The sequence below is a fragment of the Poecilia reticulata genome, chromosome 2, assembly GCF_904066995.2.
Source record: "Poecilia reticulata chromosome 2, P_reticulata-male-v2, whole genome shotgun sequence".
Taxonomy (NCBI): domain Eukaryota; kingdom Metazoa; phylum Chordata; class Actinopteri; order Cyprinodontiformes; family Poeciliidae; genus Poecilia; species Poecilia reticulata.
In genome coordinates this window covers 31,423,120-31,450,996 of record NC_088831.1, presented here as the reverse complement: position 1 = coordinate 31,450,996, position 27,877 = coordinate 31,423,120, and the positions used below count along the sequence as shown (strand labels likewise).

Below are 27,877 nucleotides of genomic sequence, written 5' to 3'. Positions count from 1 at the left end.
GTAACTTGCAACAAAGCTGCTGTCTACGCAGCTTGTAATTAATTCCTCCATGAAGCATGTGAATGCCACAGCAGGACTGGAAAGATCTGTTTTACGCTAATAAAGGAGTGATTGTGTCTGTTCGGCTTTAGACGACGATGATGTTTCAGCTTGAAGCACAAGTGTTGCACAAGCTTTCACATACACGAATAATCTTCTATATCTGGTTTTCACACAGCGCTACCGCATACGACCCTTCTCCTAACAGTTTGTGCATTTTTGTGAAGGCACATGCGGGTCAGAGCCTCATTGTTTATTGTTGGAGAGGAGAGCAGAGAGAGGTGCAATAGGCCTGAGCCCTCAGCCACACCATCCCTCTGCTTGTCCACACATCAGGCCTGCTAAGAGCACTATTAGCACCATAACAGCTCTCATCAGCTTTGAATTAGTTGTTTTTTTTCTCAGTGGGCACTGCAGGGACTTTGGATGGTCTCATCACCCTTTAAAGTTACCAATGTTGTGTGTATAAAACAATTTCCTTGCCAACCTTTTAAGCGTCTGCACTCATGATTGTATTGACTACTCTGTAGTATGACAAATTTAAAGTAGTTGTTTCATGTGTAAAATGCATTAAATAACTAGAGGGGTTCTTACATAATTGTAATCAATACGTCGAACTGCCTCCCTGCCTGATTGTAACATCCTAAAACCATCCGTGTTCCTGCTCTGTGGCTGAGTAGAGCGAGCTCCACACCAGATGGGTGTCATTATGAGAGAGAGTGATGCAATTAGCTGTTAGTCGCCAGAACTTGCATAACTTATATGCTGTGAAAGTGCAGGCAACAGTGTGAGCCTCGTAAATGTAGTGAGAATGAGGCTTGATGGATGAAAAAAAAAAAATTCCCAACACAGCAACACAAGATGTTTTTTTTATCTGTTTTGGAGATTTCTAGCTTTGTGCGTCTTCCAATTCAGCTTCGCTGGAGATGAATAAGTGTTGAAATTCACAGAAGAGTCACATTTTAACACAACTAGCCTACAAATAGAATAGAGATGCATTAATCATGATTTCATAGAAGGTCTGACTTGCGGCTTCCGGTTGGAGTACACTAATATATTTGTACAAATAAAACTAGAAATGTTCTGAAAATATTGTTTTGTTTTGTTAGGTTATGAAAACAGTAAAAAAAAAAAAAAAAGGAAGCCAAATAGCAATGGTAGTGTTTTCAAAATGTTATTTTGAATGAGAGTCATTGCCAACAATAAAACATTAATAACAAAGAGACACCAATTTCCCTATTAAGATAAAAATGCATGACATTTGTATTAGAAAAGCCAATGTGTATGGGGGGGGGGAAATGCCAAGAAATATTTATTCAAAATATACATCACATCTGGGGAATAAATGTAGTTAGTCTAACCATTCATATATCTGTAATGTCATATGGGAGGTGGTGGCTATCTCCAGTGGTTATTGGGTGAGAGTCCATCACACCATACCACGTAATATTTATAAAGAAAGATGTAATTATTCATTCATTTCTCTAACACAAATGATCTATTACCGGTACATTATTACATTACACTACCTAAAATAATTCTAAAGCCTGGATTTGTAATTTATTTGACATTTTTATTAGCGTCTTGTGCCGCTGGCATTGCCTAGTCTTACAACAGTCTCTGTGTCTTCTTAGATGCTAAATATAGCCTCCCTTATCATGGAGATGTCCAACAGGCTGGAGCATTTTCTTATTCCTTGGCTGTTTCATTGACAAAGATTGGAAAGCTCTGAACGTTAACACAAAGTCATTTGCTCTGTAAATTGATCTGGCTTCCTGCTGTCTGCTCAAGTCACTCTTGCTTCTGAAATAAGATGGGTTTCCCGTCTCATCCTCCATGAATTGCAGATACAGTTTGTAGAACATTGTTTCCTCTTTTAAAAACCTGTTGTACTTCCTATGACTTCAGTTTTAAACTTCTTCTGATACTGAACACTTGATCATCATTGCCTCTTCTTTCCTTAGTAAATCGGTCTTTATTCATTATAGTCTGTTGCTGGTCCTCCTTGATCTGAGTGGAAATGTGTAAGTTTCCAACCAGCCGGTCAAACTAGAATCATAAATTTTTGGTCATAGGCAGGACGTTTGATGGATGCAGTATTTCTCACTGTTGTTGTCTTGTTATTGTCTTTTTGTTCAAACCTTTCTACGATATGGAGGTGTGTTTATCAGTTGGAGGGAAAGCTGTTTGTTACCAGTGCCATCTGTCCTTCTTTGTTTGGTAGGGTGGAATTGTGAACTTATTGTCAGGCAAGTCAGTGTGCATGAAGTTAATAAATCTTTACATTGAAAGGTAAAGGGAAATCCCACTTGTTTTTCATGTGTTTTGGAGCAGGCACTGAGTGTTACACACTGTAAGTCACAGTACTGATCCGTCAGAAGATTATACTTGAGTGTGTGAGACCTAAGCAGCTTGACCTCGCTGCTTATTCCCGGCTCTGTCTGCCTGCCACTTTACAATCCTCTGTGTGTTTGGGCGAAAGTGTGCATAAGCTGAATTTGTTGCTGTCCTGGTTGATGGGTACGCAGCAAAACTAAAATATGGGTACGCAGCAAAACTGAGACGGGAGAGCAAGTAGGTTAATAATACACGAGACCGCTTTAGTAGCCAATGGACCCGTTTGGTAATAAATTACGCAAAACTCAGCTGTACGTTCAGTGTTGACCCCGTGTGAATAAGCTTTGCTGTGACACAATGACAAATTGACCTACATGCACTCAAAGCTACAGTAAAACAGCCTAATTTAGCAATAAACTTTGTTACGAAGAACATAACGTAGCCGTTGTTGTAACTGTTCTTTTTATTGCCGGACATTACGCGGACATGCCGGTTAAACTGTAAATAACGTTAAAAAAAGACAAACAAAACGTCAATACTCAATATTGAGATATTCAAAAGGACACAAACTTAAACATAGCTTTACAGCATTAATATATAACTCACCACATTGGGTAAAACTCATGAACATTGGTAAGATTGGTAAGATGTGAATTTATGGCAAGTTCGGGTTGTTAGAGTGGTTGCTAGGAAACCTAAGTACACTACTGGTCCGCCGTTCGTTTCCTTCTTCTACACATTAATCCACGTACCAATACAAAGCAACTATAGAGCCCCCTGGTGGAACGGGAGGAGTGAATTCAACAAACTTAGTCCTTATGGAGCTAATATTGTCACTGATGACACTTGTGTTCTCTCACTCACAAAATAGCGATAAAACTATCTTTAATTCTTCTGCGCTTTCCACAAAAATTGATTCTAGTGGGTTTTTTTTTTTACATGTATACAGATAAGTAAAAAAAAAAAAAGTTAATTTGTGAAAGTGGGATTTAAAACACACATCAAGCTGTAAAATCTGATTCAGGCTTGTCATTTATTTTTCTGCTTCCAATCTAAACCCATTTTCACACTTTGCAGTTATGACTGGAAAGCTTTAGAATTCCTGATTTAATCAAATTAATCTTGGATATGAAGAACCTGCTGGAAAAAACTGAAAAGATTTTCCCTTGTCCAACCCACAGAGACCCCAGTTAGTCCTGCGGCAGTAAAAGCCAATTCAAATGATCCAATGGCCAGACAGACGGATTCTGTTCCAAAATAAATGAAGACTGATTTTCTCCCCTGGATAAGGACCGGCCATAGGTTAAATATGTGTTGAAATAAGCGTGAAATGTTTCCTCGGAGCCGCAGATGATACCTGGGGTCTAAAATGCAGTCCCTTTATGAGATCGCCTGACAATCTTCTTGGACAGAATGTGGGAAATAAGGAAACTTTTAGCTTCTTCCAGACATCTCTGTCATCTGTAATCTGCAGTAGAGGCTGCATCACTCTGAGCAGTCTGTACTTTTTCAGGAACAACATATTGTCATCTAGATATTCATTTTATTTTCACCATGCAGAACAGCTAGGTCCTACAGTAAAATTTCCCCCAATTATTCCATCCTGCTGCAGCAGGAAGCGCCCTTCACTTCCTGTCCTTCATCTTCTGATAGGTCAGAGGCCTGTCTTCTCCTTGATAGAAACATTTTGCTGTGACTGTATTTGGGCCAAACACGAGTGTTGGGCAGGGCCCCGAGTTGTAAACCGCCCACTGAGTCTGTAAGTGTTCTGCCTAATACAGCAGAGTTGTTTTGGAGAACAGGAGAGAGGTTACCATAACAGAGAGGGGGGGTCTGCTGAAGGGTCTCATCTGTGGGTGTTTTTCTTTTAGCAAGTGTTTGATGAAGCTTTGGGACTTGTTTTACACTCGCCTCCCAAGAACATATAAACCCCTCCTCACCTTAGGGGAATTTATGTTCTCTTTAATGCCCCCTTAAAAAGCTAGTTCAGGATTTTTGTAGCGAGTTTCTATTAAAAGGACACAAGTAGTTAATGTGTTACCGGCAGTGGATAGACTTTTAATTTAGTAAAAAACCCAGACTAGTTGCTCCCAGATGCAGAAGCTAAAGGTCAATTCACAAAATATAGACACTAGACAGGATTTTTTAAAACTTATTTTATTTTATTTTTTATCAAATTTAAAAAGTATATGCTGTTTAAACTGTGATCTTGTTTACATTCTTTGAAAGTTTTGAAGTCAACAGCTAACAAAAGCGACAAAAATACATTAAAATTCAAATGTACATCAATTAATACCGTTTAAAACAGATAAACAAAAGATAAACAGAAAGCCAGGCTAGAAAAGACAAATTAAAATGGGTAGCCTAGATTTACAGACTGGGACTGAAGGAGCACCTAGAAAAAAAGTTTGCATGTCAATCTGAGAGCTATTGGGGATAGATAGAAATTAAATAAAGGCTTGCCCATTAAGGGTCTTCTAATACAGTCAGTAAGATAAACTGGAGTGCTTTTGTGATGTGTTTTTATGCGAGTAAGCAGTCTTTGAGCAGTGTTTTGAACAAACTCCCATCCCCAAGTCTTTGTGCCCTGCAACATTGGCTGGCCTTCTTTGGTCGAATGGTGCTTAAAAAAGTAGAATTTTTCTATTGGCTACAGCAATAAAGCTTGGTACAACTTTGTCACAGCCCCACAGTCAGGTATGCAACCATCTCACTCATGCACTCTGATTCTGTGAGCATCTTCGAGCCATAACCTTCCTTGCACCCAGGAGTGGTTTGCAGTAGAGAGTGAAGCAGCTGGAATGAGATTTAGTTTCTTTAAATTAGAAGGCCGTGGTTCTTAATGTGAAAAAGGTGAAGTGCTCCTTCCAGATTGAGGGGGAGTCTTGTTCATGAATGATGGTAGAATGGAGCAGTGAATAGATGGGCAGATTAAGGCCTTGTCTGTAGTAATTTAGACGTTAGGCGTTGCTTCTCTCTGCTGTGGTGAAGGAAGAGCAGAGTAAAAACCTTTTTACTTGACATACCGGTCTGCCTACATTCCAGCTCTAACCTATTGTCATGAGATAAGGATCAAGACAGAAAGAAGATCCGGAGATCCTGCATACAAGCGGTCTAAATGAGTTTCCTCTTTTGGAAATATAAATATATCGTAGAGGTGTGACATTTTTTAGGGGACTTACATGGATAAAAAAAGAATCAGTTGGGGTGTTTCAAGGATCGCTGATCACAATGTCTCCTGGACAAATATTACTAAGAGGAAACACTGGGGCAGGCCCAGAACACGCTGGAGGGATTAGATTTTTCCTTTTGATATGGTAACAATCCACCACCATGACCTGGAGCCATGTTTTGCACATGATTGATGGTAGGATGAACTTTTTAACCCAATCCTGATCTCCTGCCAATTATCTAAAAGGTGCATTTAATTAAAATATTTTGAAAAACATGTAGTGGAGAGGAAGCAGGTCTTATAAGTCAGAGTCTAAAGATCATTAAAGGAGATTTGGTAGGAGAAGATAATTATTTACACATGAAATTTATGTATTAAGTGGTTCATCAACAATAATCTTTCCACTATGCACGGACCATGCTAAACATTTCTGATCTGAGTAAATAAAATATAAATTTTAATAAAATTGTGTTTTTTGCTTAATACTTTTGCTTTCTACAACTCTTAGCTTCTATGTCAGAACGTTTCTCAGAACACTTTCCATGTCTTTTTTCAGGAGATCTTTGCTTGGGAACTGCCTCATATCTCCATTTCTGTGTAGACAATCATGAGCTTCTTTGTTAATTACTGGACAAGTCAAATGTGACAGAGGTATAAAGATTCAGAAAATAGTGTTTGAGTAAGTGTTTGGAGTTGTGTAAGGATGGTACAGCTCCCAGTTGGTCTTGCAACATCTCTGATAGCTTCAGCCTCCCTAATCTAGATTTATGTTAAATAAATATCTCAAAATGGTAATCTACTGCAGGTTAGACATTAAATGTTTCCGACCTTTCAACCAGACGCTACTTGAAGAATTCTGAACTATCCTGTAATTTGTTCTTAGTCTATTCAGTGTACTTTCTCCTGCTGCAGTCTCTTTCTTCAGGACATCAATTCAAAAGCTTTAAACCTCCTTCACAGTTTGTCTAGCTTTCACACTGTGAAGGAATAGTCATATATTTACAGCCCTATATTCATCTGACTTCCCTTAACTTCTCACTGTGGAGACATACATTCAGCTGCAGCTCCATTATTGCAGCGTATTATTGTCAAGAGTGCTTTGCTTCTATCATCCGACCATTAATGTTGCTATTTTTGAACCAGCAGGACATGCACCTTATTGCAGCCAATGAAGACGTTCTGAACCACAAGTCCTTTGGACCTGTTTGTTTTTTGGTTTTTTTCTCCCTCTGATCATTATGGTGTTAATCCAGTTTCCATGCCTGTGTAAACTGATAAAGCTCTGGCATCATTTTGTCTAATCTAATAAGGAATGTACGTTTGACTCAGTGGAACAAAGATTGCAGCATGCGTGTTCCACTATTGTGTAACGTCTCCATTCTGATCCTTTTCATACAACACCAGTATCTGCTATCTTTCTTTTGGATCAGAGTTTATTGCTGTGTCTAATTCTTGGCAACATTATTTGAACCTTGCCTCCATCAGAACATTGCGAGGGAGTGTAAGTGTTAGCCTGCAGTTGATTCTGACAGTCATATGAATGGCACCATTACAAACAGCTCTTTACACGCCCCAGCCCACACAGGACCAAGTGAATGGAGGGGAATCTATCCAGTGTAGGCGGAAGCAGTTATGCCACCCCATCAGTGATGCATTAGATTTGTGGAAGACTGAGCCAGGAAGGGAAACTAGTCGAGCCGAAAGCCATAGGGGCAAAACTGTTGCTCTGCGTGCTGACGTGCACCATCCTACAGATTAAGATAATCAGATTAAGCCCTGAAAAGCACTGACTGCAAACGACCAACGTCACATCCATGTTATTTGACACAGAAATGTCTAGAAAGAGACCCTGAGTGTTTTTTTTTTAAAAAGAGGCCTTTACTTTCTATATTAAGGTCTTAACGTGTAATTGTGGTGAGAGGGTCTCACTGTGAAGGAAGAGATTTGAGAGGAGGATGTAGCACAACACTCTAAACCTTCTCATTATTGTTCAGCCATATGAAGTCATTATTTTAACCAGCACTGAAAAAAGATTTGTGAAGACCCTTGCTCTTTCATAATTGGGTTAAATACAAAAGAGAGTCTTCAAATCATGACTTCATTGACTTTGTGGGAAAAAGTTGTCCGTACCACACTGATTCTATGTGGAAAATAACTTGATATCCCTGATCCGCCAAACGCGTGAAACCATGGGTTAACAATGATTAAACATATCATTTGGAAAAAATAACATTTTGTTTGCCACGCAGACCTGCAGCACCAAGACAAGATTTTAATGTTGGGTAACTTTGACATTAAAATTATTTCATCTGAATATTTAGGTGTGTATTGGACTTGCTTGGAGCTGAGTTAGTAAAGAACAGACAGTTTTACACCTTCTATTTTTGAAAAAAAAAAAAATAAAATCTTTGAAAGTATGCTAAAGTAAGGTTCTGAAGCTGCAGCTCTGCTTGCTATACAGAATAACCCTGAGCGGTCGTGATGTTATTTTCACATCGTCATTTGATACATGCAAAGCCAGTAATCCTGCAGACAAACTTAAGAACATAATCACCTATAATTAAGGAAAACCTAATTATTGGTTCATTCTTCCACCTGCCTTGGATCACTCAAGCTCGTCTTTGACTTGTTGAGCATTTGTGTCAGGCAAACATTTCACTCAGGCTTAATCTGCTTAAAACATCATATCTGTCATCTGACCTCGCTGACATTGCGTCACCATGTCACTGACCTCTCATTCATCCCATGTAGCACAACAGGATCAGCTGCTGTTGGTTGCTACATGTCACGGGAAGATATTAGCACTTTTTTTAAAATTAATTTTTGAATTGAAATTTACACTTAAAGATTAAAATCCGTCTTTCATCACTTAACATATAGGCATAACTTGCACTTTTAAGAAAAAATTAAAAGTAGAACGTTTTGTGTAGAGGCATTTATTTATCAGCGAAGCTGCATGTTTCGGAAAACTATGTGGGGAATTACTTGCTATTCCTGTTCCTCTGCTGATTGCTATCACTCTGCAAAGTTGAAACCAAAAGCTGTTACTGATGAAGTTATCTTCCATCTGGGGTTTCTTTAAAAGTGCCTGCTACTTATTTGACTCCACCCAAGTCCCTAAAAATTAGTGGTAGGATAAAACTTTTATGTTGTTGTAAATAAGAAAACATTCACATCTTGAAGTTAATCTCCCAACGCTGATTTATTTATTTTTACTCACTCTGTGTGCTGACAGTTTCATTAAACTGTGCCCTTCCTTACAGCAGTTTCCAAATTTTCTTAAAGTCACAGTGTTTGGAGCGGCTACTGCCAAGGGGGATGATGACTTTTCACCAGCCTGGGTGCATACCTGACATTCCTAACTCTTTAACAAAATGTAGGCAGGAGGAAAAGAGAAGAGAGTTTTTTTGTTTTTTTTAAAAGGGAGTGGAGGCAAAATAGGGGAAGTTTCCTGGCAGGTTTTGCATCTCACCTTCTGATTTCCATACAAACCAAGCTTCTACAGGCAGAAAGAAAGAAAAAAACAATTCCAAGCTCATTCAAACAGGAGGTTTGATAAGGATTTAGAGCTTTTACTCGCGGGGAAACGGGTTTAACACAGAACCAATAATTTAACATCCCATTAAAAGAATCAAAGTGAGGGAAAATACCTCTTCGGTGCTCTTCTTTTTTGCTTGATAAATATGTGATTTGCAGAAAGGATTTACCCAGTTTGCTAGACTGTCTCAGTCACATTATTGCTTACTACACAATCTATCCCCAAAGTTATAGTCTGGGTATCATCTGGGTTCTAGACTATTCTCAAACAAGTGGAAATTTCCTTCCACTTGTTTCCATCATCAGCATCCAAACCAACTTTTCAGGGGAAGCATGTAGATTTAAAAAAGTATGGGATCAAAAATAGAACTTTGAGAAACTTGACAGGAGAGGAGAGCAGGAGAAAACACCAAGGTGCACAGCAAAGCTTAATCCTATACTATGGTACTGCAGAACCTTTAATGCTGATTCGATTCTCCACGATTCTCCAAGGTTGCAGAACCTGAAGCTGTTAAAAAATCATCAAAAATAATGTTAATGTGTAGCTTATTGTGAAGAGGTGACTAAAATCTTTCAAGCTGCTGTCACAAAAAGTCGCTGACCTTTGTTTAACATGACAAATTATTGCAAATGACTCTATCTGTTCTTGTGGATGTAATAAATGAACATCATGAACAGTAGGGGGAAAAAAAACTTGCTATCCTCGCTATCTCTGTTTGGGTTTTCTGTTCGAGCTTGTTATACGGCAGACAGAGACAAAACGGTTAGTTGTTTTCTTTTTGGTCCCTGTTTATTTTCAGAGACTCAGCACCAGGAAGCTGGATCAAACCGAATCATTATGTGTTTTCACAGTGTCTCTTTGCTTTGATGGATAAGTAAAGTCCTGCTGTGCTGTGTGGCTGTACAGCTGAAAACCTGCTTCTGTCAAACTTGTTTGGAGTGAAGGAGAATAAAGTGGCCCCGGAATCTGAACAGTGATATGTAATCATGCAGGCTTTATATTGGGTGGCGTGCAGATAAACGGCTCAGTATCCCTGACCTGACTTAAGCTTCTCTTAGAGTTTCTGCTCAGCCTTTTAAAGACCAACAACTTTATCCTTTAACAACAGACTGCTATGTTAAGCAGAGTGCTTTATTCAGGCTACAACACGAGTTGTTCATGATTAAAATCAAACCATCTTTCATTCTGAAGGAGGCATTGAACTAACAATGTTAGTTTCAACACTTTCAGTGAATCCCCTAATCCTCTAAAAAATGTCAAATCCGTCTTAGTAGCTATAGCAGCCGCCCCACTTATTGTGTAGTTAAACTGATCCAAGGAGGAGGTTAAACCTCACAAAATAAAACAAGAAGGGAATAATCTGCAGCAGAAAATGAAACGGCCGCCATGAGAGAGTTCTCAGTCGCTGTGAATGTTACACAAATAAACAACGTGAGTTAAAACATTTGGTCAAAATTCATTGTCAGACTTTCCAAGAACAATCCCAGTTTCCCATGGCATGTATTTGCTTTCTCAGGAAGGGTGTGGGCTGCTGGGGCACAGCTTGGGTCAGGCAGTACAGACAAACAGGCAGCCTGCAGCCGTGATTGGACTGACTATTACTGAGATTATCAAAGAGACACTAGATGTCTTAAACGTATGATGAATTGATATCAGCCTTTGCTTTTTTTTTTTTTCTCTGTGCACCAAATTTAAAACTTTTTACACTATATGTCAGTGAAGGATTTGACAGCGTAGCTCTGTCCTTCTCAGGTTTGTGGTGTGGTACTCCAGCTAAATGCATTACATCTGAATTGGTACAGGTGCACGGACATGCGCTCATCTCCTCTTCCACACTGTATGCTTCCCCTGATTGTGAGCAGCACTCACTGAGCCAGGGGTCAAGAGGATTTCCACTGATTACAAACAAAGAGTCAACAGAGATTAACTGATCCTTAATGGATCCAAAACTCCCACATTATCCCCTCCATGCAGACCTTCAGAGCTACATCCTGGAGTCGTCAATAACCAAGAAGAAACTTTCTAAATGGGTGTTCATTTGTTCATTTTGAAAGTGTGTTGGTGTGCACTTGGAAATCCCACAGTTAAAAACGATAAAACTGCAAAGAAATCTACAATGATAAATTGGCTATAATTTTACATAATTTTGGAAAATATTGATAAAGATATGTCAATTTTTAGTTTTACTTTTTTGTTTAAGGGTTTTGATTTGCTGGATTAATGTTCTATGCAGTTTGACCCACTGATTAAGATTGAAATTGTGAGCAAACCCGCAGGAAATTAAGTGACGGTTTCAAGGGTATGTTGGCGTCCAAAATTGTCGCCTAACCAATACAATGAATCTTTGTCCCTTTGTGGAAATGTATGACATCAGAAATTGTGGTACCATGCAATATGAGGTTCAGTGCTGGATCAGCAGGTGTGACAGAGTTCAGCTTTTCCTCCCAGTGATGGCCTCATGCCAGGCCAGTGTGGGCTTGTTTCAGCAGCAGTAAGCTCTCAGTTTCCACCCTGCATGTCAGAGCCTGAGAGAATGCGATCACGGGCCTCTCTCTGAAAACTTTTCGCTGATATGGCAAAATGTTGACACAGTAAAGGCAATATTAACGTACAAAGATATTCAAGAAGAGATATTTTTGCTCACTCATAAACTTAGAACATTGATTTTGTTTTCTACTTAAATTCCAACATTTTTCATACGGTGTATTTATGTCCACTCATCTTAAGTATTAATGCATGTTTGCAACTTCTTGAGGACTTTCTCCAATTCACAAAGGGTCAAAAATAACATACATTTTCAATGCATCTTTTAATTTTGCATCAGTTTCTGGCATAATTCTAGCTGGACATTTGACCAATCTCTTAATAAGTAGTAGTGCACCTCATTTAAATTAGTTGGTATATTAGCATGAACCTTACTTTTCTTGCATGCTAGCCTATTTTATTCTTTCCAAACTAGTTTTGAGGCAGATTTGAGATCGTTTTATTGTTGGAACATCAAACTGTGCCCAAGTTCCAGCCTTCTAGATGTTGATGTTAAATAATTCTTCAGGAATTAAAGCAGTTTCTCAAAGAACCACAGACGGCAAATAACACTGTAGCATGACACTCCCACCACGCTTCACAATTGGTAGATGGTTTTTGGCTTTGAAAGCTTTGATTTGACCCCTCCAGATATTGATCTTGTCATTGCAGCCAAATATATCTTAAAGTTTGTCTAGTCTGAATGTAAAACATTTACCCAGACGTTTAGCATGAAGGTGGTGATTCTGATGGATGGCTCTCCCTCTTTCTTAATTAGTACTCTCTATAAGTCAATGTTTATGTTAAACTTACTTCCAGTTTCTGATTGATGGGTCCTGTATTTTTCTTGTGCATTTTAAAGAAATGTATTTTTAATCTGTGACTGTTTTACGATAGTTTGTTTAAACTGTCCAACGGCACAGTGGTTCCGAAATAAACATCAAGAATGGTCTAAAGTGAAAGTTGACATAAAGTTGTGGATGTTTGCTTTGTCATGTAGTACCATAGATTTTCCTTCGGGTGGCAGTAACATAATGCGCTGAGGTTTTGTCTCTTTTGCAACAAACCCAAGCTTTGTCTCAGTGCACAAATGATTACCTATGATCAAACACATTTTATTTGTAGCTTCATGTTTTCATGCCTTTTGCTGCTTTCTTAAAGGTTTTATTGCAGCTGTGCTTTATATATTTGACAATCCAACAGTTTTTTTATGCGTTGATTTATAATGAGAATATTCATGCTGTGAATTCTGATGCCTTGAGGCTTGGCGCTGCTTTAAACCGTTTCTGCTGGTGTTGCAGTAAAATTTGCAAAAATGCACAGCAGGATTACCATATATTAACAAATTGAACCAAGGCGCATGGATCTGCTGGCATGCTTTGCAGAGATGCTTGGCATTGTGGGTTGTACTTAAATGTTTGGTTTGTGTGTATGTGTGTGTGCGTTAGCTGCAATGTGTACTCATTCCACGCCTGGTAGCTCCACTACAAAGTAAAGGAAGTGCTGCTACTCAGGAAAATGGGCCATTTTCTTCTCTGGGAGTAAATAAACTATCTCGAAGGAAGGGGATGTGGCTGTTTTGTGTTTGTTTTTTAGGAGGGTAAGGGCAACCTGTGCATGAACTAGGTCGCAGAGAGACTTGGTGTTTTTCTTTGTAGCAGTCAAAATAAACTGTCTTCAATTATTACTAGAAGCAGCGGGTAATGATGTGTGTGTCCTGCTGCTTGAAGTATTTTAGAAGCTGGAAAATATGTGTATAGCTCAGTAACAGGTTTCTTCTGATTTCTTTGTTTGTGAGTCACACCTATGGGTTTTCAAGCATCAACTGCCTCTTTACCGTCACTTCACAGCATCATAAAATGACCTAAATCCAGGCTTTGACTAGGCAATTAACAGCATTCAAAGGTGAACACATGGAACGAGACACACTTTCCTAAAAGTTTCTATTCAGTCTCTTACAGAGATGCCATGTTTGTCCATTCTCTTTCATGTTATTAAAGCAAATGAAATTACCATTTACTGGTACAGGTGAGTTCAGCTGGGCTGTTAGAGGTTGTTCAGATTTGACATCCTGAATAAGTTATCAGTGTGTTGTTGGAGTAATTTTGGTACTCCAACAAAAACCAGCACTACACTGTACTTCATACAGAGGGTCTGGGACGCTGTACTTCATACAGAGGGTCTGGGCTCTTGGCTGTTGAGAAATGATTGCTCTACACTGCAAAAAGTCCCCTTTCAAAAACAAGAAAAAAAAGTACAAAAACAGGGTATAATTTTCTTAAAATAAGAAAAATTATCTGCCAACAGAACAAGAAAATTTATCTTGTCAAGATTTTCTAAAACAAGAAAAAATATCTTACCAAGATAAACCTACAATATCTTAAAATTAGTGTATTTTTACTTAAAACAAGCCAATTTTACTTATACGAGTAAGATATATTATCTTATTTTAAGAAAAATTATCTCAAGTAAAGAAAATGTTACTTGACACTGAATTTCTTAAAATAGCGTAAAATTTCTTATTTTAAGACAAATGTTCTATGTATTAAGAAAATAAATCTCATATATTCTATTTGTATTAGTAAAATTGGCTTGTTTTAAGTACAAATACACTAATTTTAAGATATTTGTAGGTTTATCTTGGTTAGATATTTTTCTTGTTTTGGTAAATCTTGACAAGATAAATTTTCTTGTTCTGTTGGCAGATAATTTTTCTTATTTTAAGAAAATTATACCCTATTTTTGTACTTTTTTTTCTTGTTTTTGAAAGGGGACTTTTTGCAGTGATATACCTAAATCTAGTTTATTTTTATTGTTGCATAGGATTAAAATATATATTTTGTCACAGCTTTACTCAAGGTTCTTATGCTAAGACAAAAATCCCAAAATTGATCCTGTGAATACTGGAACAAGAGATGTTATTGGCTTGCTGAAATGAAGACATGAGTTCAATTACTTTTAACATCTTTATTACGTTTAAGTTTCACATAAACACAATAAAACATGACTACTGGTCAGAATTTAAAGTCTGGATGGGCATCTGATTCTGAAACAATCCTGTAAAATGACAGAACAATGACGATCTGACACATCTGCTGCACTAAGAGTCAAGCAAACCAAATTGTCCAAAGCAAAAAAAAATCTTGGGATTAGATGTCAACAATAGGAGCTTCCCCCGCAATGAACTTCTTCCAATAAGCCATAGCCTTTTATATGTGGAAGTCTTGCCTCAGTTACGGACGGCGTTCTCAAGACGTCTGTCAGCAGCACAGAGAGGAGTGGCCACAGACACACGGATGCTGAAAGGTGTAGTAGCTATGATGTCCTCCTTTCAGAAGATCAGGGCAGGCATGGTTCCAATGGCCAGTAGAAAGTTGGTTTCACGATCACCACAGAGCTGAAAAGTGGTCTTGTTTGAAGTTGTTGGGTCATCTGCTAATTGGAGCACAGACAGAAAAACAGTCACAAAACAAACCACGTTTTAGGGACTAATCAGTGTAATGATGAATCAGTATCATGAATTTCTTACCTCAAGAATGTGAAGGATGCCGTCACTTGCAATTCCCAAAGTTTCTTGTAGATGGTGCAATACGTGATTGGAGATGTGTCTGGCATAGGCTTCACCATGGCAACAGTTTGGTTTACTTGAAAAATAAAACAAGTCTTATTTTAGTTTATGTGCTCAATTACAATATTACATGAATTCAAGATGGCAAGAAAGTTATTTTAATTAAATCAAACTAGGACTACTTAAATTCACAAATCAAAAATAGTGTTTAAAATATCCTGGTAACAGTGTGGAATATCTAACCTTGTAGACTCATTGCATTTAAGTTTTTAAATTACAGCACATCAAACACCCTCAGTTAGTGAAATACTAGGCGGAATTGCTCTTTAACCATTTCCCGAATCAAAAGCTACGAATGAGAAGCCATCTTAGCTATGTTAAAAAACGGAAGCTACCAAGACTCGTGTCGATATTTTTAAGCCACAGCTATTGTGGTTAATAACTGTTCAAAGCTCATATTCACAAGAGCGGCTCTTTAACCGCGGATGAAAATTGGCATATCACGACATGCTAACTAGCTTCAGTTAGCTTATCTTAGAAAGACAGACAACTTTAAACTTACCTCTCAGTACAGCAGCTGTAGGGTCTATACACGTAAAAAAGTCCTCCATCTTCATTCATGTCCAACCGAGATTAGAGAATTTGCCAAAAGAAAATCTTATAAAAGTACAGTAGATAAAAGCTTAGTTAGGCTGTTACAACTGAATCAACCGTTAATGAGGGCAGTTAAATGATCTCTGGCGTTGCCGTTAGTGATGTGCGGATTGATACTGAAATATCGATTCTTCCGATACCAGAACTTAATTCTTTAAAATCTATTGTCAGATCCAAGGATCAATACTTTCAACACTTTAGTAATTTGAGATAATGTAGATTAACAAGAGCAAGTTAGAAAGTAACTAAATTATTGAGATCTTGCCGAAATGAAACGTTGTTAATGGGAACTACTTTTTCTTCCGCCTGGTGAGTATGTAATGTGTAAGGACGTAATGCCCAAGCGCAGCGTGCTGCTGACGCTCACTCACTCAGAAATGAACATGTTGACAGATTATAAAAAAAGTGACATGAAGCTATTTCAGCTGTCATTTTATAGTAGTTTTAATAATTAAACAAGGATGTATTTAGTAGGGTTATTACTTTACTAATTTTCTTTTTTTTAGTTTGCAACTCCATTTTCATATGTTTTGTATATTTCTGCTGAATTAAAATAGCTTATAGTAAACGAGATTGTTCTCAATGTACTTCTGAGTTTAAAATGAGTGCATCAGAGTACATTGTGTTCTTTTTATGAAGCCAAGATATGGATTACATTTATTTTTTATTTAATTAAGAAACAAATTAATTGTCTTTTGCACAAAGTATGGGATCTGTATTGCCGATACCACCTTAAATTTTACTCTGTATTGGATCGGAAAGAAAATCTGTTGTATCGAACATTAATACTATCTCACTGACATTTTGGGCGCTTTCCCATGTGGATTGTATGATGTCATAAAAGGGGTTACAAACATGATGAATAAAATATTGTTCAAACTAATATTAGTAACTTATAAAGTAAGAATTTGAAATATAAACCAAAAGTTAAAATATTTATCATGACATTGAGCGAATCAATATTGTTGATTCTAATCTCATTGTGTGGAATACCAGCCATTTCAAATCACACATCAACAGAAATTTCATGACATATCAGTAAGAGGTTGCATCAAGAAGATCAGATTAAGGTCCACAGCAGACGGAAACATGCCAAGAATTATCTTGATATATAAACTGATATTGTTTCTGAAATTGTTGTGTTAAATGTCAATCGTTTAAATATTAAATTACAATTTCCTGTACACTCTGCCAACTTATACAAGAATATAAGTTCATGGGTTTTTTTAATTTTTCATTGACAATAACACAAAGGATTCCATTTGGACATAGTCTGTTTTAATTATCTGAAGACATTTCATTAAGTATGTGATTTCGCTTTATGTGCTTGAAATAAGAAATTTTTACTTGTATAAAATAAGTTCTAGACTTGAAGTTTGATTGGTAAATATTGATATTCTAGATTCTAGCACATATTTACTCATAATAAGTAATATTTTCTTAACATTAAGCTTTTATATCTTACTGAGATAATTAAGTACAAAAACACTTAAAATAAGAAAAATATTCTTACATAAATCCCTCTTGGTGAGAAAAATTATCTTGTCAGAAAGAAAACAAGAAAAATCTCCTTAATTTAAGATATTTAATCTTACTAAGATTTCAGTTTTTGCAGTGTACAGCCAATCATTGACTTCCTGGCGGGATGGACTGTGTTGAGGTTTTAAATTTTACCCAATTGCTAATATTCAATTGTCACGTATGTAATGTGCCAGTTCAGTGCTAAGAAGCATATTGCCTTATTTCCCGAGCTCTAAACAACTTGGAGGGTTGAAAAGTGCTATATAAGTCTAATGTCATTTCAGTTATCTTACGCTTTAATGAATGAACTCATTGTTTAAAATCTGCTTTATGTATTTAGATGGTCTTTGTCTGATATTAAGATCAGTTTGATGATTTGTAGCCTGTAAGCTGGTTATTATTCTTTCATGGCACTGTGCTTTGCATTTTAAAAACTGTGAGGCATTTAGTTTGTTGACATTCCAACTCTATCTTTGCAGCCCACCCACATATATAGCTGCAGGACTGTATCCACAACAAAAACCTTTGGGAGCTGATTCCCATGTTTCCTCCTTGAATTCTTTGGTTAACATCACTCCTCGCTTTAAACTTCAGCATTAAAACTCAACTCGTTTCACTTTAGTTGTTGAACTTTAGAAGTGATCTGTGTTGGTTTCCACAAAACCTTCTGGTAGTTACGAATCCTGATGGTTTTTGCAGGACAGCAGGCAGAGAGAGGCGTTTTTGTTATGACAAGATTAACTCACACATCAGCAGGAAACAGCCACTTCCGTTTAGCAGTCCCAGGAGGGTTCCAGCTGGTAACTTGCTCTGTTTGATCTGCCCTATCCTGCTGGTTATGTGGGTGATGTCTCTGCGGTCCACCTCTTTGGGATTTCTCAGGACAAAAAAAAGCAAAAACACACGCCTCCCTGTAGAGACGAGGCATAAAAACAGGACCAGCTGTAGACTTGACCTTCACTCCAAAAGAGGCTTGTTAGATGAGATGCCAGCTCGTTCTAAACTCCCCTGTGCCTGCTTAGAACCACACAGAGATATTTCTGCCTTTTTTCTGTGCACTTAGCACACTTAGAAACTTAGTGTGAAGCAGGAAGCTCAACTTGACTCCTCGCAGCTTTGATGTGTGGAACTCGTCTCCACCCAATGCTGTGCTGCTATAACGGCTTGTAACAGCTTTTTTTAGTTTCTGCTGGCCAGTTGAGACTCCAACATGGTGCACATGTTGGCAAAATGAAAGTTCAGATGGAGGAGAGAAACAGCACTCTAATCCAATACGTTTAAATAAATTGGATTTGAATGAGACAGTGACATTTTCAAATAGGTTTTGTGTATGAAACTATTTACCAATTTGGTTTATATAGCTTGATTAGTACAAATGGTAGATGTACTTGTCCAGAGGACCACGAAGTGCTCTACACTATATTCAGTCATTCACACATTCACAAGCTGCTGTATAGTAGCCACAGCTTCCCTGGGGCAGTCTGACGGAAGCGAGGCTTCCATGCACCGGTGCCACCACGCAAATGTCTTGCCCAAGGATGCAACGACAGAGGCGGGTGGAGCGGGAATCCAACTGGCAACCCGGCAATTGTGGGACAAACTTCTACTAACGTTGCCAGGTGGTGATGTAGTGCAGTTAAAATATGGTGCTCAAGCTACATGCCAAAATTGCCCATCAACTCATAACACAACATCCACCTACGACAAAAGTAGCAGCAATGTCTTCAGCTCAATTATGTGTTTACAAGCTTCATATTTATACATTGTTTTTCACCGTGAGGAAAAGGAAGTTTTCCTGACTTCCTACCGAGGGAATTTAAATCTGGATCTCTGGAGAACCCAGCCTACATGTAATTTAATTGAACACAGTAGACAATGCTCTCATAAAATTAAAAAAATAAAATGTTTTGCCATTACTTGGGTAGAGGATGTTATTTCTACTTCAATTGTAACTCTGATATGTCCAGGTGTTAAACATCACTCACATTTAGGCATTGGCGGTTTCAATATGGGTGACATGGGCAACCGCCCAAGGCGGCATGAGCGCCGTCCAACCCGGAACCTTCAATATTTTGCTGATATAGATTTTCTCTCTTTAACCCTGAAAAATTACAGAAAAATACATTTATTTCTGCAAAGAGTTCTGGTACAACTGTTAATTGCACTGACCACAGAAGAGAATTTTGATAAAAGTAGTATTTATGAATCCAACAAAAAGAAAACTTAGAATAGAATTGAACAGGAATGGCCATTATATTCCCACAGTGAGGAAATTCAGGAGTAACATTGGCATGGTGATAGGAAATTGAAGCTGGTTGAAGCTTATATTCTTTATGCTATTTTATATGCATGTGTGTGTGTATATATATATAATATATATATATATATATACACGCCTGGTTGAGGCTCTGTGTCGTGGTTTGAAATGCCCAACACACTCCAATTGTGGACTAGAGACCACTGTAACTTGGCCGCAGTCCAGGATGCAAATAAAGAGGTGTGAAAGTACTCTGGAGTGTATTCAGTCCGGTGGAGTATTGATTACATTGAGGCAGCCTTTGTGTCACAGTCAGATGGCTGGAGCTACTTCACAGACGTGCAAGAGCAAAAAAATCATTAACACATCTCATGACTCGGCGATTACGTTCAAATTTAATAATTCAATACAACTGTACCTTAAGATTCGGTACAAAAGTAATTCTTTGTTAATTTTATTTAAAATAAAACAAAAGATACATAATTTAAACACAAGAACTGACAAATAAATGCATGTTGATGGTTTGCACAGCAGCTACAGTAATTTTATATCTCAGTCCTTTGGTTGACCACTGTTCAATATTAAAATATCCAATTAAAGTTTTTGCTCATATGTGATGTACAATTAGTTTTATTTATCTCTGGAAAAGAAAGTGACTTGAATAAATCTAAGCAACAAAAATTAAACTGGTTTTACTTAAAAAAATACTAACAAAAACTAGTTTAGCAGGCAGAGAAGTTTGAGACATTTCTTGCATTTACAAACGATTTCAAGTCGTCACAGTGTATCTCAGTGAGACCAAGAGCTCTTTCAATTTAGTGGTTCTAAGCCTTTAATTGGTGGGTGTACTACTATGTCCACTTCCACTTTTACTTTAATATTTAACAGATTGTCTCACATTTTCATCAAGTTTCCTCTGATAAATGGTAGAAGTCATGGTGGACTGGTCAGGTGCTGCTGCAGCACAGCATCCCTAAACCATGGCATTTTCTATAGAAGTTAAACTTGTACATTTTATCTCTTATTTTACAAGCACACTTTCAGATAAACCTTAGAAAAAGCCTGGTGTAGTTCCTATGTTGATATTTTTAGAGTGTAAACTTGTTTTACATCTTGGTGTCTTCTCTGAAGATCAACTTGCATGTACAGCCAGACCTTGGTATGTTGGCAGTTGTTTTAAATTACTGCCAACTTTGATCTCACTATCATTTCAGGAGCTGGGCAGACTGAATATGTGAGGGTTAAACAAGCCAAACCTCCTTCAAAATGCCTAGTAACAATGCTGTAGTCATGGGAACCAGATGTAATATGCTTTTTTGTAATTTAGCAATGTGGGAGTGTCCCAATTTATTCTTTACCTGGAAATGTAGTTTTTAAATTACAATTTACATATTTTAAAAGTCTTTTTTTTCAGTTTCCCAGTATGATGAAAATTTACATTAAACACTTATTTCAAAATGTTTAAAAAGACAACATTTTTTGGGGGTGGAATTTCAAGATTTTTGCCTTCCAGGTTTCATTGCTGCTTTATACCTTTTGATAGCTTTTGCTTGGACGTTATATTTACAGATTCCACAAATACCGTACAGGATGGCATGAACACCGGAAGCCCTCACACACACTGGTGAAGGCATGTCCTTACAAGCATATGATAAATCTGGTGCCCCTGAGCAAGATGATTTATGATGGCCAGCTGTGTCACTCCAGACAACGTCTGCTTGTGGTCTGACCAACATCTCCCTCATACGCACGTTGCTGCTCTACACTGAGTAGTAGTTAGAACTCATTTGTACATCCTTTAAATTTAGCACACAAAAAAAAGACTGTTTGTTCATCTGTGCAGTTTCCAAAAAGGAGATTTATAACTTTTCAGCTTTCCTGCAGCTTATTACTTGTTATTCTATTTAAACCTTTAAATCCCCCTCTGCAATGGCAAGAGGATGAAGTCTGGATTAACAGTGTGAAAGAAACGATAAGCTAAAATAAGAGATGCACTTCCGTCGGAGCAATCAAAGGCTTGGGCCTCGTCCCCGCCCCCAGTATTGCTGAATCTTCCTTCATTCACAGACTCAGCAGCTTTTCTCTGCAGTTCTCCTCTTTCTTTCGAATGTAGTTCAGTATGTCAAGCAGCGCTGAAATATTAAAAACAGCAGCAGCATGAGGGAATGCGTGCAAGCATTTAACACACCATCATGATGCGAGGAAACTATCTTTCTTGATGATTTGTTTGGGTAGATTTATCTGCATGTGTTAATATCAGAGTAGAGATATGTCGTGAAGCAGTGAGCCTTAAAAATGTGTTCATCTAATTGTTTTTATATAGTTTTGCTGCGGACAATCCTTTTCTTTTCTTTTGAGCCAGTTTTCATTTTCTTTCAAGAGGTCATCAAGGATTGCTTACAGAAAAAGGCAGGAAAAGTAGGGGATAAGCAAACCATGATGAACGTGACCCTGTTTCCCCGTCTTCCTCGTTGTAGGAGGATGTTGTGAACTTCTTTGCTTTGTGCTTGGTTTCACTGTGCTGGCCAAGTTCACAAATTTATCAACTATTATCCCCATTTTGTACACATAATTTGATATGTCAGCCATTCCTCCTTGCATTTTGTACCTGTGAAAAAAAATTTTCATCATGCCAAATCGTTTTATTTGTGTTTGCTAATTTGTTTGTCGAATTTTGGAGATAAACAAATTAGAGATATAAGTGCTGAAATCTCGGCTGCACAGTGGCGCAGCTGGTAGAGCTGTTGCCTTGCAACAAGAAGGTTCTGGGTTCGATTCCTGGCCTGGGGTCTTTCTGCATGGAGTTTGCATGTTCTCCCTGTGCATGCGTGGGTTTTCTCCGGGTACTCCGGTTTCCTCCCACAGTCCAAAAACATTACTGTCAGGTTAATTGGCCTCTCCAAATTGCCCCTAGGTGTGAGTGTGTGTGTGCATGGTTGTGTGTCCTGTGTGTCTCTGTGTTGCCCTGCGACAGACTGGCGACCTGTCCAGGGTGTACCCCGCCTCTCGCCCGAAACGTTAGCTGGAGATGGGCACCAGCACCCCTCCCGACCCCACTGAGGGACAAGGGTGCATGAAGATGGATGGATGAGTGCTGAAATTTCATATGTGAGTAAAAAATAGCTTTTATCTGAACCCATTTTGGCAAACTGACTGATAGAAATCAGACTGGAGCAAATTAAGCTAACCCTGAGTATCATACAGGTTAATATTTTGGAGCAGAAAGACCACTCTCCTGCATAGACTATTAAAAATAAATTTTATTCATAAAATGTTATGATAAGGTATGAAATGCATTGAAATGCCAGGATATCAACCCAGTTGGTGATATCATTTTGTTCTTAGAACAGTTGGTATAAAATGGAGGAGTGAAATGACTAATCTCCTTCTAACATATAACATTGAAGTGTAAATAATTTGATCACAAGCAGCGCTGTGCTGTCAAGGATTTTTTTTTTTTTAGGACAAACTTTTTACAGCTGAATCACCTCAGGTCTCACACAGTATGTCGACTCTTTTTCCTAAACGCAGGAATAAAAACTCCGATTTCCCAGCTTTTCAAAGCATCATCTTTGAAAAGCTGGGAAATGTTTTCCTCATTAGTGGTCCACAGACGCGTCACTCAAAGATTGTTGCTAGGAGTGAATCATATCTTGGTGTTTTCCAAAACTTTAGCATGATTCAGTTTTGTTGTTTCACTCCCAGTATCTGCGCTTGGCAGAGTTGGCAGCTTGTGATCAAGTGCAGTTAATCTTTTGCAAAAAAACAAAACACAACTCTCCCCGTTTGATGTCTTGGCTTGAAAGCTTTAAATCCTCCCATGTCCTGGTCTTGTTTTGGAAACAGAGATTTCTGTAAAGCTTTAGCTGGATCACTACCAGAACTAGGCTTTTCAGAGCACTTAGTTTTGCCCGTTTGTTTTGTTTTGATCTTATATTAAAATTGCTTTTCCTATAATTTTTGAAACATCTGCTGCAGAATCTTCCATTTTTCATGTCTTCCCCCCTTTATGATTCACACAATTTTTTTCTGCTGTTGCTTTGTCTTTTTTTCCCCCAGCTTGAACTAAAAAAGCATTCAGCCATATTGCTGTTTGCCTGACCGTGGCTCAGACGCTCCCTCCGGATATGAACCATTGCGATACAGTACAACCCATATTTCGCGCAATTACTCATCTCGCTACTTAAAAACATCAAATTCAATGGGGGAAATATGTAATGCAAGCACTGAATTAAATTGCAGATAAGAAAGAGGAGAAAATGTGTTTTTTCAATTAAATTCAGTAGACAGCAAGAAAGTGACTGAGCGAGTCAGACAGATGCGCACACACATGCACACGCACACACACACACACACACACACAGACACACACTGCGGCGAAGCTCAGCATTAGTCGAAGCAGCAGCAGAGCTCTCGCAGCATCCTTCATCCCCCCTCATCCCTCACTCTCTGCTCTGCCTTGCTCACTCGCTCTTTCTCGTCTGCTGACTGAGGTATTCCTGTGCACACACTGGTGCAGCTCACAATTACAGCCTTATGGGACTCTTCTCTTGTTTGAGTGCATAAATTTACCCTCTTTGGATTCCTCTGCCTGGAAACTGTCTTTGGGTCCGCCTGTAAAAGAACCCCCCCAACAAAACTCTGGATTCGTGGGGGTCTGAGCTGAATCATGGACCAGAGTTCAGCAGGGGAAGATAAGAGAAACTGGGTCATGAGCGGGCTCCCCTGAATGATGCCCGCTTGCATGTGGAGGAATGGGGTGCACCACCAGCGCCGTTGTTTTTGACGGGCTGCGAACTGTCTTGGAGAGGAATTGCAGCGGCTACATCTGCAAGGAAGCTGCCGAGCCTGCTGGGCCATCTGAGGCTGAGAGGGCGCTGAGTCGGAGAGAGTCGCGAGTCATACCAACACCTAGAATACTTAAGGTCTGCCTTCATTGAATGTGGTAGCAGTTATAACCCAGTGTCATTTTTTTTTTAAATGTGCATGTTTTTAGTTCCTAGTTTCAGTTGAAAAAAATACGGGATCTAAATGCCAATTTTAAACATCATTATCTCGCATAATGATGTTTAAAAATGATGATTAAGACTGGAAAAGGATTTTCATTTTGCACAAAAATCTGTAGTGTAAGGGTTCGTAAAATATACTTAGATTCATATTAAATAAATACAGCAGGTTTTTCTTATTGAAAAATTATATATATTTCACGTTAAGAAAGACAACATTTTTGAAACTCTTTTGCTTTTGATCAGCCAAAATGCTGAATGAGAGTGTGCAGTGAAATGATTCAGAAGTATAAAACGCCTACCTTCACTAGGTTATTTTTTTTTCCATTTCCATACAGAGAGAAAACCGGAAATGCTTATAAGATTGCATATTTCCAAGCACTTACACTATCACCTTTCACATATGGCAGAGTAATGGCTGCATTATTTGCAGCCTTGTTTCCATGTGAGTAAGCATTCAGTAGAGTGAAGTGTACGAAAAGTAGGGCAGTAGGAGGGCTGAGCGTTGCCTCCTGTTAAGCGTTGCATGGGTTAAAGACTCTTGAGGGCTGGGACGCAAGTGAGGAGGTTAAATAGAGGGACAGTAAGCTCTGTGTCTGCTGGAAATCAATCACCGCTCTTCATCTGGGAACCGGCAGGGTTGGCAGAGCTTCTGCTCCTCCGTACCAGCTTGTCTTTCCCCTCTTGTTTGTGTTGACTTTACTGTGTGCGATTGCGTGTGAGTTTGATGTCTTGTTCTTGTCGTGGGCTCATCAGAGTGAATGTAAAGTGCTGAGTGACAGTGGCCTGGCTGATGGCAGGGAATTAGGTCAAGGGCACGATTGCTTCCCTTGGCTCCGGGACGGTCTTATCATCCAGACAGCAGGAGTTAATCCTCCGTCAGTATTTACAGTCTTTTGTATCGATTGAATGTATGCAGAGAATGTGCTTGGTGTTGCACGTTTCACCACGGAGCAGCTTTAATAAAAAGATGTAGAAAATGTGCGTTGGCAAAGATTTATGAAAAACTGACTTTGTTTAATCGTATATTATGTTGTGGAAAACATTCAAATCCTAAATGTCATTTTAACCGTATGTTTCCTCTTTTATTTCTTGTTATTTTGTGATTGCGGTTTAGATAGAGAATGAATGAGTTTGACTATTAAATTTGATGTATGTAGGTAACTTTTATAAACATTTTTATACATATTTGTTAAAACTGTCATGTGACAAACTTGTCTGTCTCCTGGTCAAAAGCAACCCAAAAATGAGATATAAACCTCCTTAACTAATCACTCAATTTAAGACTGTCAAAAGCTTAAAGTGGTGATGATGTAAACACAATGAGTTTTACAGTTCTTGTTAAAGGGTTCAAATTAAGAAAATAGAGATTTCAGTGGTGCAGGGCGTTTACTGTGCAGTGTCGCCGATTCAAACGTCTGACCGAGCGCATTCTGTCGTCATGTTTTTGGGCAAGACACTTAACCTGACGTCCCCATAAATATGTTGGTGTGATTGTGCTGGTCAGGAGGGACAGAATGGCAGCCATGCTTCCAGTGTGAGTGAAGACTAAATGCATAATATATGAAATTGTAAAGCATCAACTAGGGTCTTTGAAGCGCCATATAAGTATTATATATTAAAGTTTTTAATCATTCCAGTGCAGCTAAGCCATCCTACTAATTTCACCTTAGACTGGGGGTGAGAGTGTAATGCTCACAGATAAACCAAATGACCATATGCACTATATCTGAAGCTCTGCAGACCTCAGTTATTGTCTTCATTTTAAAGTTTACAACAGGTTTGTTTGAAAGCATTTCCCCCCCAAAATGTCTCTTCTATTAACCCTTGTGTGTGCGAGGACTGAGGCAAACATAGAGGACGACGGAAAATGATACAAGTTTTACTTGTGTGGGGTTGGTTGGACCCCATTTCTACATACAAGGGTTAAGAGTATGCACCGTGATTAAATTTTGCAGCTGTAAGTTCTTGTTTTTGCTTCAGATTAGAAGTTTTCAAACCTCTATTCTAATAAAACCTGTCTTTTAGCTTTGCTGAAAAATCACAATTGACAAAAAGGTAAAGTAAAACGCTGTACTAAGACTTTATCTCTATAGGTCCAATCAAAATCAGTCAATATCAATAAGATCAGAGCCTGCAGTGTGGAACATTTTGAAGCAGAACTGCAGAGTGGAAGGTGTGTTTCTCCAGAGGGAGAGTGAACTCATTATATTATCGAGTTTACTCCTAGTTGCATATTAGTCACACTGCATGATGCTAAGGTTGTACAGTTCTACACTGTTTTCAGTTCACACTGTTGATGTTTATGTAGCAGTTGTTTTTAAAGCCCATTTATAATCTGCTGCTAACATAGTTTCAATCTGGGAAACATAATCAAGAGGTCATTTTTATCATCAACTATTTATATGTTTATGTGATTGTAGATCATAGCTATCCAATTACAAAAATAAGAAGAATCCAATGGAGAGTACATTCTTTTTCTTTTTGTATGCATCAGATTTTAAACTTTTATTCCTTATTGTTTGCATGGAAAAAAGTAAATAATTTGTGCGTGTCACTCCAGTAGCTGTACGGCGTTTGTAATCCACTAAGCCTTGTTATGAAAGAATATAAACCATAATGTGTGTCTTTTTAATTCCTTCTGATTGCAGCAGGTTATTATTTCTGGGAATTCAAGCCATTGTGACAGTAGAAGACAGGCTTAAACCAAACTCTGGCTCTTTGCAGCCAATATCAGAAATACCGGTGAGGTCAGCTATGCAGATGGGGCACCACCTCTAATCTGGACAAATGTAGTTACCAAAGTAAGGTGCCAAATGAGAACAAGTTTATGTGCCTTGTGATAAGATCCCAGACTAAAATTGCATGACATCAAGCAGAAAACATTAGCAGATTATAGATAAGATAGCATTTATCTAGTCCTCCGCTAGAGTTTCCTGTTTACATTACAGTACAGTAGGAGTTCATATCTCTTTGTAGACATGTAGCCTCCACAGGTTGTTTACTCCTTGGTATCTCTGATTGTTGGGCATTTTACAGATAATCAACACAACACACAAAACACACTTGTGAGAACACTTGGCAAGTGTTTCACAAGATCAGTGTCTGGGTAGAGATCCACTTTAAAGAACTCGCCTTTTCCCACATGTTAGGATAAAGTACAATGATTAATAAGCAAATAGTGTTCAACACAGTAGCATTTGTGGTATTTGTATGTGTCTATTGCTCATTTCAGACTCAGAACTCCAGCTCATTTTTAAAG

General features: G+C 38.3%; 1 protein-coding gene and 1 long non-coding RNA gene across 10 annotated transcripts in view; one reads left to right on the top strand and one right to left on the bottom strand.

Annotated features, from left to right (window-relative positions):
- Positions 1-27,877, top strand: part of zmp:0000001200 (dedicator of cytokinesis protein 9) — an 82,676-nt gene that overhangs the window by 4,852 nt on the left and 49,947 nt on the right. For 4 of the 9 annotated variants that reach the window (XM_008398559.3, XM_081603562.1, XM_081603558.1 and 1 more), the window contains exon 1: positions 24,010-24,534. The exons of 3 other annotated variants lie outside the window; for them this stretch is intronic. In XM_008398559.3, the coding sequence (XP_008396781.1) occupies positions 24,364-24,534 (171 nt within the window). In that variant the 5' untranslated portion in view covers positions 24,010-24,363. Of the gene's footprint in view, positions 1-24,009; positions 24,535-27,877 lie in introns of those variants that run through there. 2 more of the 9 variants (XM_008398525.3, XM_081603556.1) reach the window with 1 other exon arrangement.
- LOC145550085 (uncharacterized) lies at positions 14,562-16,233 on the bottom strand. Its single transcript, XR_014085930.1, has 3 exons — positions 15,740-16,233; positions 15,139-15,253; positions 14,562-15,044 (listed from the first exon to the last, which is right to left on the bottom strand). It is a non-coding gene; the product is annotated as an uncharacterized LOC145550085 (long non-coding RNA).